The following is an 18,644-nucleotide window of genomic DNA, read 5'->3' on the forward strand; positions in this document are numbered from 1 at the left end:
TTTATACACTAAGGCAGTTTACGTTAGCCAACTGACCAGGGGTGCAGGTGGTAGACACCCAGAACATTACAGGGTTCCTCTTCTGGGCTCTGAACCCAACATCCCAGTTCCCACAGATAGGGGTACCATGAAAGCTCAGCCAATTAGGCTATCAAAGCAGGCATTTGTAAACATATATGAGCCATAGCTACTTCCAATGAATAATAGGGTTATGTTGAGTACTCACATGGTGTCAGCACAGCTTCTGGAGCAAGTTCACCTTTAGGGCAACACAGTATGTCTAACAACCAGACACCTGTTAAAGCTGTGTCTGCTGGAGACACTGATCACAACGTGTGCCGCTGTCATTCTGGTTGGCATGTTTCGGTTTTGCCAGCAGAGGGCTCCAGAACACAGCAGAACGGCCTGGGAAAAGCGGGAAGATCAGCGATCGGACTTCAGAGCCTTTCTCTCGCTCTCTTCCCGCCCCCTGCTAAAAGAGCTCAGCAGCCTTAAGTAATGAAACATGAAGGAGGGATTGCCTTAAATTTGTGTGCCTGGGCAGACGTGTGTCATCTAGGTGGGCCCCAGCAGGTTTGGGGCCCTCCTCTTCCTGCTCTAGAGTTCTGGCTGTGGGCCTCCCGCCACTCAAGGCACCCCTTGCCACACCAGGGTCACCAGAGTCCCATCGCCATTGGCAGCAAATGATTGAGCAGGACAAGGAACCAGAGAGTCAGGCACACTCTCTCTTTCCCTCCCCTGGCCCCTTGTGTATTGGCTCCTGCAGGTTCTCTGGGCCTGCCTTGCCAGCTAACTGCTCTTCTTTCCCCTGCATCTCAGGCTGAATCGAGCCAGCCAGACCTACTTCTTCCCCATCCACTTGACGGACCAGCTGCTGCCCAGCGCGGTCTTCTACGCCACGGCGGGGCCCCTCGTCATCTACTTCGCCATGCACAGGCTCATCATCAGGCCCTACCTGAGGGCGCAGAAGGAGAAGTGAGTGCCCCGAAAGCATTCCCAGCATTCACTGGGGGAGGATAGAGGTGGGACTGACCTGTAGGGCACAGCACAGCAAAGGCAGCTGGTGATGGAGGAGAGGGCTGCCCAGTATGTACATTAGAGGCAGTACATCTCTGGAAATAAGCTGCCGGAGGTGGGGCAGCAAGCGAGGTTTGTAGCATTCCAGGCCTGCTTGTGGTCCTTCTGGAAGTTTCTGACCGGCCACTGTGGGGGAAGCAGGGGTGGTGGTTTGGCAGAGGGTGGGGGGAACACCCTCCTGCTCTTTTCCACAGAGCTCTCCTGTGAGGGTGGGGGGATTTTTGGAGCGAGAAGAAGGAGCCAGACTCTGGACTGCAAAGCGGGTATTTCTGTGACTTGCCTAGAAAACTTTCCAAAGGACACCTTCCTTCTCTTGCCAATTAACATGAGATGCAATCCATCATCATTGGGAATCCCTCCTGCTTTGGGGGCCCTTGATACTTGCAAGAGCAGCAGAGAAGTAAGCAGCGTTCCTGCTCGTTTCACTGGGCTTGACTTGCATGAGTCAGGTTGTTCTGTCTCTCTGCCATCCTTAATGCACTAGCTGGCCCAGCCTTCGTGCGGCATGGCTGCTTCTCTCAGGGAATTGGTTGGGGGAAAGTGGGAAGGGAGGCAGGTGCCCAGACTACAATGAAACCCTCTTCTTTCCTCTCCCCTGTCCGAACGTTAGAGAATTGGAGAAGCAGCGGGAGAGCACGGCCAGCGACACTTTCCAGAAGAAACAGGAAGCAGAAGCCGCAGTGAGTCTCAAGTCTTGCTTCCTTCCCCGTTCCTGGATAACTTAGGGTTCTCTGTGCACTTCCTCCTTGGAATAATTGATCTGGGCTTCATCCCAAGGGCTTTTCTTCCCTACAAAAATCACTCTGACAACTGAAAATACAGTGTGGGTGGGTGTTTGAGGAGGTCTGGTGAGTTGCTGCTTCCTAACTCACCCTTGTGAGTTTTGCGTAGCCCTCTCACAAATTTTCACTGTCGCCCTTGGCTGTCTTCATTTTTGTCTTTTAAATGATATTTATTAGAAGTTTCAAAAATTACAGAAAAAAGAAGAAAAGAAAACAACAACAAAATTAACAAAACATACATAGCAATACATAAAAAAGGGAAAAAACCATAAAAACCAATACAACAATAACAATAAAAAACACACATCCAATATTCCATATCTTTATCTTTCATTTACTTGTTTCAACGACCTCCTCACACCTCCCTTTTTGTATTCTAGTTTAGTTATTTGTTTCAGCAAATTCTTTCCATCTTTCTCAATTTTTATTGGGTAATTTATCTTAACAGTCTAACCTATTAATTAGCTCAGCAAATCCTTTCCATCTTTCACTATATTCTGTCGTTCAATTTACCTTAATTTATTTTAACCTTATCTTACCATAAAATACCTTAAAGCTTAAAACTTAATATTTATTTGTACATATCTCCTTATATCATTTCTACTAAAGCCAAATAGTTTCATTCCAACATTTTTCCTAATACTCGTTAATTTTACACTAATTCCCAAAATAATTTTTTTAAAAATTTTCTTCCAATCTTCATCCAACATCTCTTCTTCCTGGTCTCGGGTTATGTCAGTCCTTACTGTCCATTCCATCTAGTCCATCAACCTGGTAATCTTATGTCCGAGGCTCTTAAGTCTTTTCCATGTCCCTTCTGCAGATCTTCTTCTTGTTTATACCTGCACTTTACCTTGTCTTTTGTTGATCTCTTTCTTAATTTCTTTCCTTTCTCATTGAGGAGTAGGTCTCGGGGAGACTCCAACTCAAAAATATCTCCGTCTCTCTTCAGCAGATCAGCCCATTCCCCACAGTCCCATTCCCCACAGTCAGCAGTGTAGTCCAGAGAGTATTTAAGAGCATGTTTCAAAGTCCCTCCAAAATTAAGGGCCCCCACAACTCCAGACCCCCCCTGGCCCACTCCAAATTCAGTCTTCAAGAACAGCGGCTTATGCTCCTGCAGGGTCTCGGGTCTCTCCATTTGTGTTACTTGAGGTTCAACAGCAACCTCCTCCATTATCTTCTGCATTTGCACTTGCCCTGTCAAAACAGGTTCCTGGGTTGGTTCCTGAATGGTTTCTGTATAAATATTCGCTGTCTGTCCAAAATTTTTGACTGCAACAGTCATCAAATCCATCTTCTCATGCATCTGCTCCAACAAAGCGCTTGTCTTGCAAAAAGCAAGCACCAAAACTTCTTCCAAACACATTTTTATTCAAGGTCAGAGTCTGGTCCCACGATCCTAATCTCCACAGCTGTGAAATCCCCAGATCGACTCCAGCAACAATTTAACAAGCTCCCTCTAGAGGAGACAATTTCTATTTGTATCCATCTTTTGAAAGCAGGTCCAACAAAAGAGGATTACTTTCATTTTTCAATTTTTTTGTTTCTTTTAAATGCAAAAGGCAACATTGGAATCAATTTGTTTCTCTTCTTTAACTATCTGTCAAAAGACGTTCCATTCACAGTCAATGAACTTCCCCAAAAATCTCTGTCTCTGACACCCCGTTCCCAGGTTTGAGATGGTGGAAATTTATCTTTCTTTACTCTCTCTCCTGCAGGCTTGAACAATCAAAATTCCCCCTCTTTACTCCTGCTTCCAAGAGGGGTTTTGGTGGTTAAAACTGGAGGAATTTTAGACCTTTATATACGACTTTCCAGACTTTAGCTTGCACAATTTTTGCTTCAGTCTATTTACAAAAGCGGAAGGCGGACTTCCTGTTTAGAACCTTCCCGCTTCAATGCCAAATTAAAATGTTTCTTAATCCAATTTTCCGTTCTACTCACGGGTACTTGTTTAGAGTCCAATTGTCCACAGGAAAAAGTCAGCGCTCTCCGGCAACGGCTGTGCGGCTTCACTCCGTAAAATTAGCGGTTGATTCAAAACACCGCGCCGCTCACCCCACGTCGCTTCGGATCCCCGAAAAAGGGGTTTCCCTGCGAGTAGGGGAGGTGCTCCTGGTGCCAGCCGAATCCCACGTTCCCAGGCTTCCTCCGCCTGGGATTTTTAAAGGGTCTCCGCCTTCGCCGCGGCGGCAAGACCCGATTTTCATGGAGCGGGTTCCTCTCGGTCAGAGGAACTCCGCCATTGCCGATGGCGCTAACCCGGAAGTCCGGCTGTCTTCATTTTTGAAAGCGTTGGGTTTATTTTGTTTTTAATCAGGTTTTTATGTAACTGAGCCTGTTTTAATTGCCTCATCGCCTGCCTTTACTGGCGAGAGAAAGAATGTGTGTGTTTTCAAAAACAGAACACGTGCAAGAGTGTGACTGTAGCCAGTTTTGGGGGCCGGGGCCATGTCTCTCATAGATCATATGCTTTACCTGTTCCAGGTTTAGTACCTGACATCTTTTTATTTGTCATTTGCCTCCTTCACATCTGGTATGTGCGCTTCCAAGTGATGTCTTATGAGATGCACAGTACTGGGCTAGATGTTTCCACCTTGGTCTCATTCAACGTCTAAGGTTCTCACTTATTTCAGATATTTTGACCCTGCCTCTTGATGACAAGCATCTACAAGGCCACTAGTAAATCTAGCTCTTGCTAATGCATTTCTTGTTACAACAAATCTCCATTATCGAGGCTGAAAAAGAGAGAGAGAGAGGGAGACAGAAACTTTGCCTGGTCACCTCTGGGCAGTGCCAGCATCCAGACAGGAGTGCAGGGAGAATCGATCCAAGTGCCTCTGGGCAGGCTGCAGAGTGCGCATCCCTCCTGGCTGAGTTACAATGACAGGCTCCAATCGCGTGTGGTAAGGAGGCCTTCCAGATCAGAGGCAGGCGAGAGAACCTGGCACCGCTTTTTGGAGAACACCTCATCCTGCAACCCTGGAGAAATTGCGAGTGTGATGCAATTCTACACACAAGTGCAGAAATTCACCTCTCTCTGTGAAACATGTTTCTAGTGCTTGCAAAGTTATGCTTGGGATCATGTAGGCAGCAAAACGTCTGCAGCTGCTGAGCAAGCCTTGCTCTTGCTTACATCCTATTCCTCCTTGTGCCCCTTGTAGCGTAGTGTGTTGAAGGAGAACACACCCTCGAGCCTTGGCCCTTCCCTCCGGTCTTGTTTTTATGAGGTTCCCAGAGAGGAGTTGGGTCTTGCGCTTGATTGTCCTACTGCTGCAGCTCCCACTTTGCCTCTATGCCTCTGAGCAACACAGTCTTGGGGCTCCCCTATCAGGTGTTCTCACACATAAAACCAACCCCAGAATGTCCAAAGGTCCGCCATCCCTGTTACTTTCCAAGAGTTGGAGGGCAGCCTCCTGTGATGGAAGATGCAGAGCTTAGACCATTCTTGGCTCACATGTTGGTTTTACATAAGTGCAGTCCCTATAAAGGCCTCCTCCTTTTTCCCTTTAAGAATATTTGCAAACACAATAAATAAGCCTCCTTCTTTTGATGCTGAATCCTGGTCTGTCCCCTTGCTTAGGTGCGGCTGATGCAGGAATCTGTCCGGAGAATTATTGAGGCCGAAGAAGCCAGGATGGGTAAGGAGTGCTGATTTCACTTTTCTTCCACCCAAGTCTGCCCTGCAGCCATTTGAGGTGGTTGCACACTTCTGTTTGGGTTCGTAAATGCTACTGTGTTGCTTACTGCTCTTATGCTCTTTAGTCATCGAGTTAGAACAGGAAACACTAAGTGGGAAGAGGTTGTGCCCCAGAACGTTTGCTTTAATGATTCTGGAATACCCAGTTGGTTCTAGTTTATCTGCAAGGGCATATCCATCCCATATGGGTGGCGGGTGAGCCGTGGTGGAGCGCCTGCTTTGCATGCTGAAGGTCTCAGGTTCATACTTTGACATCTCTGGGGTAGGGGCAGAAAAAAGACCAACGTCTGAATCCCTGGAGAGCTTATTCCCATTGGCATGGATGAAGCTGAGCTACAGCTTGCTCAGTGTAAGGCACCTCCTATTATTGTACTGTGCGAGCTCAGGGTTTGGTACTAGTTGCAGAAATCAGCAACCCAAGAACCTCAGTAGTTCTTTAAAAAATAAATCAAGGTCCTAGCCTCTAAGGTGGAAGAATATATGGAATCATAAAAGGGGAGCCTCTATCCCGGTGGAGGGATTTGTGTGCTCATCTGTTTTGATTTTATGTAGTTAAGAGGCCTGGGCAGACCTCTCTTTTTCTCTCTCCCTCTACTTGCCTGGGCGGGGGGCGCTCCCCTGTTTCCTGAAAGTGTCCTCTGCGCCAACAGCTTCTTCTCGTTAACAATGCAGGCCTGATAGTGGTGAATGCCTGGTACGGGAAATTCGTCAATGACCAGAGCAGGAGGAACGAGAAGGTGAAGGTCATAGACGTGACTGTGCCCTTGCAGTGCCTGGTGAAAGACTCCAAGCTCATCCTTACAGAAGCATCCAAGGTAAGGAGGAGGCCAGTGTGCAGGGAGGTGGGGAAGCAGATTAGCCCACACAACTCACCTGTTCCATTTCTGAGGGCACGTTGGGGTGGTTGTGAGCCCAAGCCGGGCAATCATGAGGTGAGATTTGTAAACCTTTGGTTGGACTTCCAGTAGGGTACAGAAGCCAAGCTTTACAGTGGTTCTGTGGTGTGTGTGTGTGTGTGTGTGTGTGTGTGTGTGTGCATGCACACAAGTGCACTGACCCTTACATACTGTACATACTTCTGCACAACCACCATCATCTCTTCCTTTTTTTGTAATCACATTTTTATTGGAATTTTTAACATAAAGGGGTTAAAAACAGCACCAAACACAGCAAATACCAAGTAGAGGAAGAACTGCCAACTAAGCTGCATCAAAAGAATCAACTGAACTCAAGGAATTAGATGATTAGGTGATTAGATGGCGGTAAAATTGATCTATTGTTAAGGTTTCTAGAAGAGATAAACTGGCACCAGACTGCTGCAAAGTTGCCTTCATGTGTTTCTCCCTGGCCCTCTTGCATTCCTGAGTCAATTTATCATTCAAAGCTGGTGGCCATATCCGAGCGTTAAACTTTTCCATCCAAAGTTTTCCAATGGCAGGAGGTTTCAAGATGGGCCCCAACCAGTCACTTAAAGATCAGATCTCTATAACCGCCCTTCTCCTTGACTCAGCGTGACTGTTCCCCTTTCTAGGCCGGTCTGCCTGGGTTCTACGACCCTTGTGTTGGGGAAGATAAGAGCCTGAAAGTCCTCTACCAGTTCCGAGGAGTCCTGCATCAAGTGATGTCTGGCGACAACGAGGCCCTTCGGATACCAAAGCAGTGTAAGTAGCAAAGCCCTGGTCTGCTGCTTCCGCTTCCAGCCCTTCTACAGACCTGGTAAAAGCATCCATTGCCCTTCCACTGAGGAGCTGCCACATGGGCAGGGGATGGGAAGATTGCATTTGCAAGGACTCAGGGGGTCAGGGGGATGACGATGACACACACCTCTCCAAATTTCACTCCCGCCTCCTTTGCCTTCATGTTCTTTCAGCCTGCTGACAGAGGCTGTGAGTTTGAGAGGGTTGTGGCCACAGCACACTCTGTTGCATGGAGCCAAGGCATGAATCTCAAGACTTTCCTCCAGCAATTTAAGCATGGCTATGAGGATGCACAGAGAATCCCTTAAACCTGACTTCATTTTCAAATGACCCACCTCTTGTACCTTGGTCTTTGACACTGGAGATATTCCTGGGACTGATTTAACTGTTTTTAAAAACTGAAATTGTTGTAACTCACCGTGGGGCCTGCTGGTGGAGGACAAGTAATAGCTTGAGTAGCAAATTAAAGTTAATAATAATTTAAAGTTGATAAAATCAACAAAGCAGAGAGGAAGCTTCCAGTCCCCAAGGTGGCAAAAATATTGCACATCTTCAGGATGAGGCATATCCTGAGTGCCCAGAGATGGCTGGCCAGCTCCATGCGGTGTGACTCCTGCTGGTTTGGGGAGCAGCTTCTGGCTCCTAAAGGAATGGCAGCATTTCCCTGCCCTGCCCCTCTGGAGGCTGCTTCATGCCCCTGTGTACACGGCTGCAGCAGGGCAGGGTAAACCCAGATTTTCAGAATCCCCAACTTTGCAGCTATTATAGCTTAGAGCCATGGCCCACAAAATTGATTTCCGTGTCAGGATTTTGGATTGGGGGCCTCCCTGCCAGTTTCCCTCGTGGATGGTGGCATGCTGCGTAGGGCTGGAGGCAGGCTGCTTCATGCTCTCCTTTGCCATTTTGCAGGAGGTACTTTACAGGGGTGGGAGGAACACAATGTGGGTCTCCTGGGGGTGAACCCACTGCTGCCCACTGCTTATTTAAAAAAGTGCCTTTACACCTCCCTCAGTGGTGGCTCTTTAGCAAGTTTGCCTTGACCTCAGCCTCTATAAAACAGTCTCCCCTCTCCCCCCCCCTTTTTTTTGCTACCCCCACAGCTCACCGGATTGATGCGGACAGCTAATCTGGTGGGGAAGAGGGCAGGTGCTGAGTTCTGTGCCCAGGAGCCAGCGGATATGGCACCATCTTTCCTCCCTGGATTTGATGACGTCTTCAGACGAGTGGGGATGCGACTTATTTCCTGATTGGCGCGGAAGAAGGTGGTTTGACACCCAACGTAACATTGTGGGACAAAATGAGAGGAATCTGCTCTAACGAGACAGTGGCACCCAGACCCTGCAGCTGGGGGCTGTTGCTTGACTGGCACAGCTGACAATGGCCAGCATTTCCAGCCTGCCCCTGTCAACGCAAGGGGGCAGGCTGCAGACTAGGAGCCCCCCTTTCCCCTGCAGCAACCAGTGTCCTCTTCAGCGGGGGGAGCCTTGGGGCAGGTGGGCAGTGGGGGGCGGGGCGGGTGAGGTGTCGATTTTATTCTTGCAGGAAGTGGAGGGGGTGCAGGCTACTTCAGGTGAAGGAGCGAGCCTCCTCCGCACAGACCCTTGCGGCTGCTTGGCAATGCAAAGAACACGGTGCTCATATCCACGTTCCGAAATCAAAATGCACTTTGGGAAATTTGTAAGCCTTTCTTTTAACACGTTTGAATCTTCCTGTCCATCATCATCTCTCTCTCTAGCAGCTGATATAATATGATACACTAAGAGGAACTGTTTCCCTGTCAGCTTGTCTTTGTTCCAAGCACAGCAAGAAGCTGGCCCGGAAAAGGAGTAAAAGTCACCATAAGCGTTTTGATGTACACAAAAGGCGTCGTGCGGATGGAGGCAGGGTGGGGAGATAGGAGTGGGAGGGCCAAGTGAGTGCCAAATCAGAGGCAATAGCATTCCCAATGGAAGATTGCTCCCACCGCAGACCAGGGGTGTTCTTGTGCTGCAAGAAAGCAATGGAGAGGTTGCAGGAGTCCCATTTTTGGCCCTCTGTCCCTGGTGGCAGTGTAGAGCTCCTTTTACAAACACGAAGAGAGGAGGCTGGAGTTGCCTCTCTGTTAGTCCTTGGAACACCTTCCTTGATGACATTTATGTAGGATCCCTGGGGGTGTTGAATGCCGAAACAAGCCTTTTGTCGTAACTGCTGGTTCCTGAAACACACACAGACAGTGTGGTGCATCCCCTGCGCCACTTTATTTGTTTGTATAACTGGGTTCGACCCACTCATTTGGATCCAGATCATATACCCCACCATCTGTCCCCACCTCAGCTCTTACCCTAAGTAAAATGATAACTAATTCCATGAAGCCTGTTACATCACACCTGCCCCCTTTTCCTCTTGAAATTAGGTGTTGCTGCTCCTCAGTTGTTTCGTTGGACAATTATTTTTCTCTCGCATCTTCCATTGAACCAAGTTCTGGTCTAGTAATATCCATCTCCTTGGTTAACCCATGGTACCCTCAAGTAAAGATCCTTATTCATGTTGACACCCCTACCCAACTGCCCCATTCCTTTTTCCACATGCCAGTTATCCCAACTTCCTTCAGAGCTGATGGAATGAGAAATACACTGTATGGTCATAGTATTTATTCCTGGATCGCAGTGAGTTCTGGTTTCAGAAATCTGAGACCTGGCCTCTTCAAGAACCAGAATCGGGCTAGAATTAGCACTGGTAATTAACACTGACAATAACCACTTGAACCTTCTGCTTTTTGAACCCAGCTCAGCCTGAGCACCCCTCCGCTTCAATCCTTCCCCGCTTTCCAAAGCCCCTGCCTCGTGTGACTGGGAATTTTGCAAAGTGCATGAGCCGCTGATGAGGACAGAGCCTCTGGTTTCTCCTGTAACAAATAAGGACAATAAAAGAGACCCATTTTCTCCGGACTGTTGGCTACTTAAAGCAGGGGCACAGAAGCCTCCCAACGGGCAAGGAGGCAAAAGATACAGCCAGACATGCTTACTCTGATCCTTCAGGGAGGCTAAACATAGTGCCTTCTGGTGACTTAATCAGTCATTCTTTCTTGCAACAGGCTTTGTACAAGGGATCAATCTTCCCTAACCTGTTACTTTCCAGCTGCTGTTAGGTTCTCAGCTCCCATCAGCTAGCATGGCCAGGGGTAAGAGATGATGGGAGTTGGAGTCCAACAGCAGCTAGAGGGCACTATCAGGGTGATGGAGCCATGGTTGGTGTCTGGAAATGTGTGCATTTTCTATCTCCTCTGCTCCTTCCGCTCCCATAGACTAGAGGAGAAGTGGCTGTAAGAGCCACCCAGGTGCTTTATGCTCTTCTCATTCGTGTTCCAGGTGCTCATAGCTCTTAGCTGGCATACCAGTGCTCTTCCCCCTCTGCATTTCAGCTGAATTTGGTGACGAGCTTAACTTAATAGCTATTGACATTCATGGCGATGCCCATAAATTGAGCCTGTTACATAAGGGAATCCTTTAGTCATGTGCCCCCATCCCATCAGCCTCAAGAAAGATGGCAGCTGTGGGGGGGTGCCCTTTGGCTTGGGGATGACCCCTCTCTTACCTCACTGCGGTGGGTCTCTGCCCACCCCATACCCTTACTCCCAAGCCCCCTTTTTGGAGGTTTCTGAGCCTGCAAGGTGAGTTCTTATCTCAAGAGTGGCTTCGCTACAAATAATGCTTTTAAGAAACTCAAGATTGGGGGCTTCCGGCATTCTGCAGATGCAAAGCAGTTTCACTTTGCCCATATTCTCTTACCTTCTCAACAACCCTCTCTGCTGGGACAATATTATCATTCTTTATATGGGTGAGAGGGAGTGTGTATATGTTAGGGAAATACCAAAACAATAGGGACTCGTCTCAGGCCACTAGAAGTTCTGAGGCTGAAGTGTGATCGGAGTAGAGACTACTGTCCTCTGCCCCAACAGCTCTGCCTGTAATCACATTAAAATCAAGCAGAAATATTAACAATGTTTGGAATGAAGTGGGGGGGGGCTGATTCCTATTGGTTGTTCCTGGCACTGACCAAACATCCCTCGCTAAAGATTTAAACCTACAAAGCCGCATCCTGTCATCAGACAGTTGGTGCACCTTGATCAGCCATGGCTGTAACTTTGGCTGACTGGTCCTTTTGTAGCTGGAGATGAAGCCCCAAAGTTGGGGCCTTAAGCACTAAAATGAGATCCTGATTGCAGGATTATACCAAGGGGGGCATCTTGTCCAGGAGCCCATTTGCCAACAAGGTGTTCAGGATCCCCAGACATTCTTGATCCCCTGCATTCAAAGCTCTCTGCTGGTTTGAGCATTGTAGTGGAAAACTGGGTGAGCTAAATGAATAGAAATTCAATGGTGTTGACATAGAATTGCTCCTCCAGACTCAGAAAACAAGAAGCAACTGTGTGCCCAGTCAGAACCTTGGTCCAGCTTGCTAAGTATTGTCTGCACCCAGCCCTACCTGAGATGCCAGGGATTGAACTGAGGACTTTCTACATGCAAAGCAAGCGCTCTACCCCTGAACTACCACCTGTCCCCAGTAAAGGGAAGTGCATTTTTCGCATTACACAAGTCACGCCCAAAGGATGCTATCTATGTTCAAGCTGCCACCACCACCCCATCACCTTCTCCCAGTGCTTTGCAGTGGTTTTGCCTCCACTCTTAACTGAGCACCGAAACAGGTCACCCATGCACCATTTAAAGATTTTACTTCTTTTCTAGAAAGACAGACAAGGAGCCTCATCCAATAATACAAATAATTTTAATTAAAAAAAAATAAAGCTCTCAAACTGAGATTGCACAAAGATGAACTCACAGACATGCAAGATGTTTATTCTTCTGCTGAAAAATCCAATTAACTGGGCTTGCCAGACACCACCTGATTGCAGAATGGTTGAAACTGGGTCCTAGAGCTCAATGCCAAAATACAAGTGAAAGCTTGCTCAACAGGAAACTTCTTCCTTGGTTGTTTCCTCCACCGCAAGATGTCCTACACTGATTTGTCTCGCTCTGCAGGCATTTTTTTAAAAAACAAAAACCCAAGATGGTAGCTGAAGCTGCCAAGTAATCACAGCATCAGCCTGGGGCATTCTGTAGAAGAACTGTCTTTGGCAAATGGAGGAGCCTGAGGGAAAGCAGACCCTGCTGTGTAGAGGAATCAAATTCTTCATACTTGCTTCTAATCAATGGACAAAGTCATGGCAGAAGAATGCAGTATGGGAACCCTACCAAACCAACTGGGTAAATGACTTAAGGGGTTTCAATCCCCCATCCATTACCACTTGTAACACAAGTCCACCATATGAGAGCCTGGGTCATCGCACATTAGGTGCCCAAAGGAATACTTGTCCACGCTGAGACTCGGGTAAGACAACTGTCTTGGTGCGCTGCTCACGCCGTCGAGCCTGCTGCTCTTCCTTCCCCACAAATACTACATTTCCTTGCTGTCGACAGCTCAGAGCGATGCAAAGGGAGAATCCACTTGAGGATTCACATCTGTGCAATAATCCAGTTTGGTCACTGCAAAGGAGGAATCAGCGCTCTGGTGGCAGGAATCCACTGGGCTTGTTAAACCTGAGATCTCTGCGCCCATTTCCCAGCTTGCAAGACTCTTCTGTGCTGAATGCATAGAAGTATCCCCAGGTGCCAAGACTTACCACCCCCATCAGCTCAGAAGAAGCGTTTTACATGCTTCCCACTTTACAAAGACAGAGCCAGCCAATGTGAAGGGAAGCCCATCCTGGACCTGAGAGAAGGAGGAGCCCGTCAGAGTAGGAATTGAGCCCATCCTTCAAAGGGAGAGAAATGGCTGCCCTTCCCTCTCCCTGCTTGCACAAGCAGATGGCTTCCTCCACTGAAGGTGGCTTTTAAAAAGCAGTCTCACTTTGAGGCGACCTTGGATTGGCTCTCCCCTGGATGGGGAAGGCGACCCTTTTTCACACAACCCTTAAGAGAGATCCTGGACCTCCTGCTGCAGCGCTGTGGAACTGCAACAGCTGCTGGCATCTCCAGCTGTCAAACTGCTGCATCCTCTTCCCTGATGGTGGAGTCACTCAGCACCTATCAGGCAGTTCGTCCTGCCATACTTTCATACCTGGGACAACAGAAAGAAAGGAAAGTGATGTGCACACCAGGCAGCACCCCCCACTTCCTCTTATCATCCTAATGATGCCCTTTTTCCTCGACTTGCTTTGGGGCACGGAATCGGATCCTTCTCCAGTGGCGATTTAGGCCCTTGAGGGTGCTTCGGGACGCTTCCTTTCACCACAGAGAGGATGTTCCCTGGTTGTGGCTGGGTTTGTCCCCCACCAACCAGAGTCTCATGTTTCACATGACAAGTCCACTTGTGTCAAACGCGCTAGGGGGAAAAATTCCACCCCGCTAATCCAGGAAGTGCCGGCGCGACCCCATCCGGGAGCGGCTGGAGCGGCGGATGTCGAACTTGGAGTCCCGACACTTCTGGCAGACATAGATCTCTGGGACGTTGGACTTGCGGATCTTTGCGCAGGAGAGGTGGATCCAGGTGTGGCACTCGTTGCACTCGATCATGGGGCGCCCAGCAAAGGGTTTCATGCAGAAACAGGTCACAAGGTCCCAGGAATCGTCATCTGTGCGGCAGGGAGGAAGAGAGAGAAACAAGTTCCAGGTAAGAGACCCTCATCAGATACATCACCAGTCCTCAAATACAACCACATGCATCTACCTGGGAAGCCTGTTTGTAGGTGGATGCTCCCTCCAAGGAGCAAGCCTTATTTGTGAGCCCAACACTCTTGCTGCTGGTGACACAGAAAAGGGCCTGGCTACTCTTTTGTAGTTCTCCAGCTGTTCTGGACTACAACTCCCATCATCCCTTGCTGCTGCTTTGATGATGGAGGGCAGCAATAACTGCAGGGCCCCCACAGGCTCTCCAAGGAGTTCATCTGTTATGGCAAGAGAATTCGTTGCCATCAACTGGTCACACCACAATAATGATTTCAAAATACTGGTTTGGGTTTTTTTAATAGTGGTGAGAGTTCTGTCAATAATGGACTGTTAATACACTAACCTTTTAATATATATATATATATATATATATATATATATATATATATATATACGGTATATATATATACATTCTTATTTAAAATTATACCCCTGCTTTCCCCCTCCACAAGGGTATTGCTCTTGTGGTTTTACAAATATGAAGCCGGAAGTGAGCCAGCCATTAAAAACTCAAATGACTGAAGTAGTTAAAAGGCAATATTTGCAATCAGGTCGTGAAACAGCAAGAGAATCAAAAAGCTCATTTAAAAAGTTTTCGGTTGCTAGTAGAACACAAATCAAAAGGGGAACAGGGCAAAGCGTTCCACGTAAAGGGAGCCACCACCGAGAAAGCTCTCCCATGTGGCACCACCAGCATTGCAATCACTAGCCTGGTGCCCTTCAGATGTTTTCTGCAAGTTTTGGCTGGAGCTGTCACAGCACATGCCATCCAGCCTTCATGGCTCCCCTGCTTTTAACCTTCCGCCTGATGCAGAAAGACAGTGCTTTGTTTGAGAGCCTCTCTGCTCCATACCTGAATCCACCATGATGTCCTCGTCATCTGCACTGCCGTCCTCGTCGCGGAACACCACCTGTTTCCCCTGCCGGATGATGGTGCGCTTGCCCACCGTCTGAACCAGGCGCGGAGCCTCTGGTGGGGCCGCTGGCGGGCACGAGGCACTGGAGAGCGAGTCCGAGTCCCATGCCGAGCAGCGCCCCGTGGAGGAGTGGGCATCGCCTTCCGAAGAGGGGCTCGTGGGCGCCTGCACATAGGACTCCTCCCCTCCCAGCACCTCCCTCCGCTTCAGCTTCCTCTTCCTCCTGAGCCCCATTTTCTTCCTGCCCAGCAGGAAGTCCTGTGGCTTTGCCCACTGGTAGAGGGAGGTGTAAGCTTTCCGATGGGTCAGCTGGCTGAAGCTCTTCTGTGCTTTCCCTGACAAGGAGAGGGCAGAGGGGAGCCTCGCTTCACCCACATCCCCACTGTCGCTGTCGATGGTGCCCCCAGTGCTGTTGGGGGGGCTGGGGGTGCTCCGCACAGAAGGGTCCTGCAGAAAGAGAAATCAGTTTCACAGAGGCTGCCTTTTAAGTGGAAGGTGCAACTGGGCCCAGCACCCAAACCATTGTTTTAAATTGCACCTGTACCATTTCACAAAACTGCAAAGTTGGAAGGGACCCCCCCCCCAAGGGCCATCTAGTCCAGCCCCCTGCCTGCAATGCAGGAATCTGTTTTGCCTGCATTTTGACACTACAGCTGGTCCGTTTGGACATTCAGGGTGGACAGAACAGAAGGGCTGTAGATCAGCCTTTCCCACTTCCCAATCAATGCAGGTGTACCCAACATGGGGCTAATCAGGGGTTTCGGACCACAACTCTCAGCAGTAGAGCTACATGATGGCCCACGGGGGCTGATGGGAATTGTAGTGCAAAATGCCTGGAGGGCATCAGGTTGGCGAAGGCTGCCAATCTGCACAAGAACAAAAAAGCACCTCCTGACATTACATCCCACAAACGCATCCTTATCCCCAGGCAGCATTTGCAAAGGCATTCACACACACACACACACACACACACACACAAAATTACCTTTCCCTGACTCACTGCATGCTCCCCCGATCGTCGCCCTCCGGAGACGATTCTCCCCTCCCCTCCTCTGCCTCAATGAACCGGAGCCTGCCAGGGCCCCGAAAGCCTTTGGGGGAGAGAACACCCACTCTTGCACAGGAGTGTAGCCGCATCTTGGGAAGCAGAGCCCGCCCCTCCCCTCCCTTCCCCCGCCCCGATTATCCAGCTGCACCGAAGGCAGCCTCCACCTCGCACTCCGACGTCCATACCTCTTGCGGGTAGGGGATGTACCCCGCGTAGGCCAAGACGAATGTGCAAAACTTGTTGAAGTCCTCCACCGTGCGGCATCGTTTGGATCCGGGAGAAAAATCCTGCAAGGAGGGAGGAAGAGGCGGGCGTAACCACTAGGGGCGTCAGCCACGGACTCGAAGAGGGCAGGGCCAGCGAGGTGCCACTCGGAGAGCGAAAAAGCGCGGGGGGGGGGGGCCGTTGAGAAAAACTTTGCTAAAGGGAGGGGTGACTGGCTGAGGAGCTGCAGGGGAGGGGACCCCCACTTTTGCAAGCACCCCCTTAAAGCGCCGCGCCACACTGCAGACTTTTGCCCATTCCTCACCCCCTGCCATCACAATAAGTGGGCAATGCCCGGTGGAAGGGGGGGCGGGGAGGTTTCTTCTGGAGGGGAGCCTGCTTCTTTGTTGGGATTAGGAGTGAGGGTCAGGCATGGGGAGGGGGCAACCGGCTGCCCAGCAAGCCGGATCCCAACCGGCCCTGGGTGGCGGGGGCAATCACACCCCAGGGTGCTGGTGAAGGACCAGAGAAGGATCGCACCCTTAAAAGAAGGGAGGGGAGAACAGTGGCCGAAGAAGGCTTGAAAAGGTGTGCTGGAGGAGGAGGGGGGTGAGATTTAAATGGAGAAAAAAGAAGCTCCGGACACCCCCTCAACTCTGCCACGCCTTCCCCCTCTCCCACCCACGTACATCCAACCTCAAGCGAGAGACCCAGTTCTGCGCGGGGGGGGGGCGGTGGATGGGGGTGTCCTGAACTGGGGCTGGGGGCGGGTAGAAGGCTTGGAGAAGGATGAAGAGAAAGCGGGGGGGGGGCGAAACTGCGATGGAGGGGAGAGAGGAGAAAGTGGGGCTTCTGGGGGGGTATATATGGGGTAGGGGGGTTGGGAGGGGGCGGGACTCCTTGTACCCCATCACTGGGGGGAGGGCAAGGGGGGCTTCTTCTCACCTCGGGGGGCGGCGGGGAAGCGCAGGAGTCCGAATCCATGGCTGGCAGGCTGGGTGGGATCAGAGGACCGAGCGAGGAGGTGGAGGAGGAGGAGGCGGCGGCGGCGGCGGCGCCTCCCGGGACCGGCAACGGGGGAGGGAGCCGAAGCCACGCCCCGCCCGCCCGAGTGGGGAGGAGCCTCCTTGTCTGGCGGCAGCACTGCGCCTGCGCAGCTCGCATGGCAATCCGGGAATCGTAGTCCTAGCTCTCCACCGAGCGATCGCCCACTGGAGAGCAAGGAGGCGGAGAAGAAGGGAGAGGACTGGTAGACGCGCGTCAGTCCCTTGGCTCGCTTCTGCCTTGTGACACTCACCCGGAAGCTTGGCACCTTTTAAGGGATCCTGGTGGGCAATTTCCCAGTCGGGGTTAAGGAGGCACTGGAAGTTCGCAGGAAGTCTTGCAAGGTTTTTGTTTTTTTACAATTGAGGTCGCAATTCATTAAGTTTCAGGACACTCCGCAATAACGGGAAGCCCTTTCAGAGGTCCCTGTAATTGGTGTGTGTGTCTATAAACTTTTAAAAATAAGATTTGCAAATGCAACAAACAAAACATCAAGCTAAATCATAAACACAGTCATAAAAACAAAAGGGGTAAAAATGCAAGGTAAAATTTAAAAAACGCTTTGCAAAGACTGAATAGCCTAAAATATGTTCCATGGTAGGATGCACGGTTCATACAGTGTTTATACCAAAATATATCAGCTGTTCATAGACGTTGCTAGATAAAATCATATTTAGTATGAATGTGCCAACCATGAGATTGGTCATAAAAATCACAGAACAGTTCCCAGACTGATGCAAAGCCTGAGGGGGTTGCATAGCCTCTGGTGGCACACAAGGTGGTTCAGTTTTTCAGAAGCAGCAATAAGCATGCCTTTTTAAAAACATGAATCCAAATAATAACAAGATGGGTTCTTCCATCCTTGAGAGATCAGTAGAGGAGACCAGCAGATATAGAGTTAATTGAACCTTATGCTTTTATGGGTTTTTGATGGTGTCAATGCAGGGCATCTGCCAACAAGTGACTTCTGATTGTTACATTAATGGGACCCAGCAGCAGTGCCAGGGATTGCCTTAAAGGCCCTGGCAGTGTAGCCAAGCACCTTCCCTTTGTTAAGGAGATTCCTCTCAATCCCTGGACCACTGGATTTAATTCCCCCCTCCCCTCTCCCAGTGGGAGACTACAGATCCAGGGTCTGCTATGTTAATGCCAGCCATTGGGGAATCTGTAAATAAATGCAGATATTGCAAAAAGCGGCCTCTGCCTATCCATGGGTCTCGTGTGAGTGTGAGTGACATTGGATACTGCCCAATTAAAAAAATAAAACAAATATTTTAGAATAAGTTAATTTAGAATATGCTGGAAATAATAAAAATACATAAAATAAAAATAAATTTAAGGAACTGCAGAAAGAGGAGGAAGTCGAGGTTTGAAAAGTTACAACTATTGTTAAACTATTGAAATGTATATAAATGAAAACTATAAATAAAATTATTTTAAAAAACCAAATACTGTATTTCTTTTGGTG

The 18,644-nt window shown here is 49.3% G+C and overlaps 2 protein-coding genes across 2 annotated transcripts in view; one reads left to right on the forward strand and one right to left on the reverse strand.

Moving 5' to 3' along the window:
- Positions 1 to 10,183, forward strand: part of DNAJC11 (DnaJ heat shock protein family (Hsp40) member C11) — a 56,977-nt gene extending 46,794 nt beyond the window's left edge. Inside the window, exons 11-16 of the mRNA XM_083628746.1 lie at positions 820 to 975; positions 1,688 to 1,757; positions 5,446 to 5,503; positions 6,235 to 6,377; positions 7,094 to 7,223; positions 8,360 to 10,183. Coding sequence (XP_083484872.1) covers positions 820 to 975; positions 1,688 to 1,757; positions 5,446 to 5,503; positions 6,235 to 6,377; positions 7,094 to 7,223; positions 8,360 to 8,385 — 583 coding nt within the window. The 3' untranslated portion in view covers positions 8,386 to 10,183. The remainder of the gene's footprint in view (positions 1 to 819; positions 976 to 1,687; positions 1,758 to 5,445; positions 5,504 to 6,234; positions 6,378 to 7,093; positions 7,224 to 8,359) is intronic.
- Positions 10,184 to 12,008: 1,825 nt separating this feature from the next.
- Positions 12,009 to 17,260, reverse strand: PHF13 (PHD finger protein 13). Its single transcript, XM_083628898.1, has 4 exons — positions 17,078 to 17,260; positions 16,114 to 16,215; positions 14,817 to 15,327; positions 12,009 to 13,869 (listed from the first exon to the last, which is right to left on the reverse strand). Exons 1-4 carry the CDS (start codon positions 17,114 to 17,116, stop codon positions 13,643 to 13,645), a joined length of 879 nt encoding a protein of 292 aa, XP_083485024.1. The 5' UTR covers positions 17,117 to 17,260; the 3' UTR covers positions 12,009 to 13,642.
- Positions 17,261 to 18,644: the final 1,384 nt, after the last annotated feature.

The sequence above is a fragment of the Podarcis filfolensis genome (genome assembly GCF_964270895.1).
Source record: "Podarcis filfolensis genome assembly, chromosome: 8".
Taxonomy (NCBI): domain Eukaryota; kingdom Metazoa; phylum Chordata; class Lepidosauria; order Squamata; family Lacertidae; genus Podarcis; species Podarcis filfolensis.

Bases quoted from the DNA above. Each gene is read 5' to 3' on its own strand.
- PHF13 (XM_083628898.1), bottom strand. From the start codon at position 17,116: ATGGATTCGGACTCCTGCGCTTCCCCGCCGCCCCCCGAG. The intron at 16,216-17,077 runs GTGAGAAGAAGC...CCCTCCTTGCAG, and splicing joins CTTCCCCGCCGCCCCCCGAG to GATTTTTCTCCCGGATCCAA. The intron at 13,870-14,816 runs GTATGGAGCAGA...CCTGCCGCACAG, and splicing joins GGACATCATGGTGGATTCAG to ATGACGATTCCTGGGACCTT.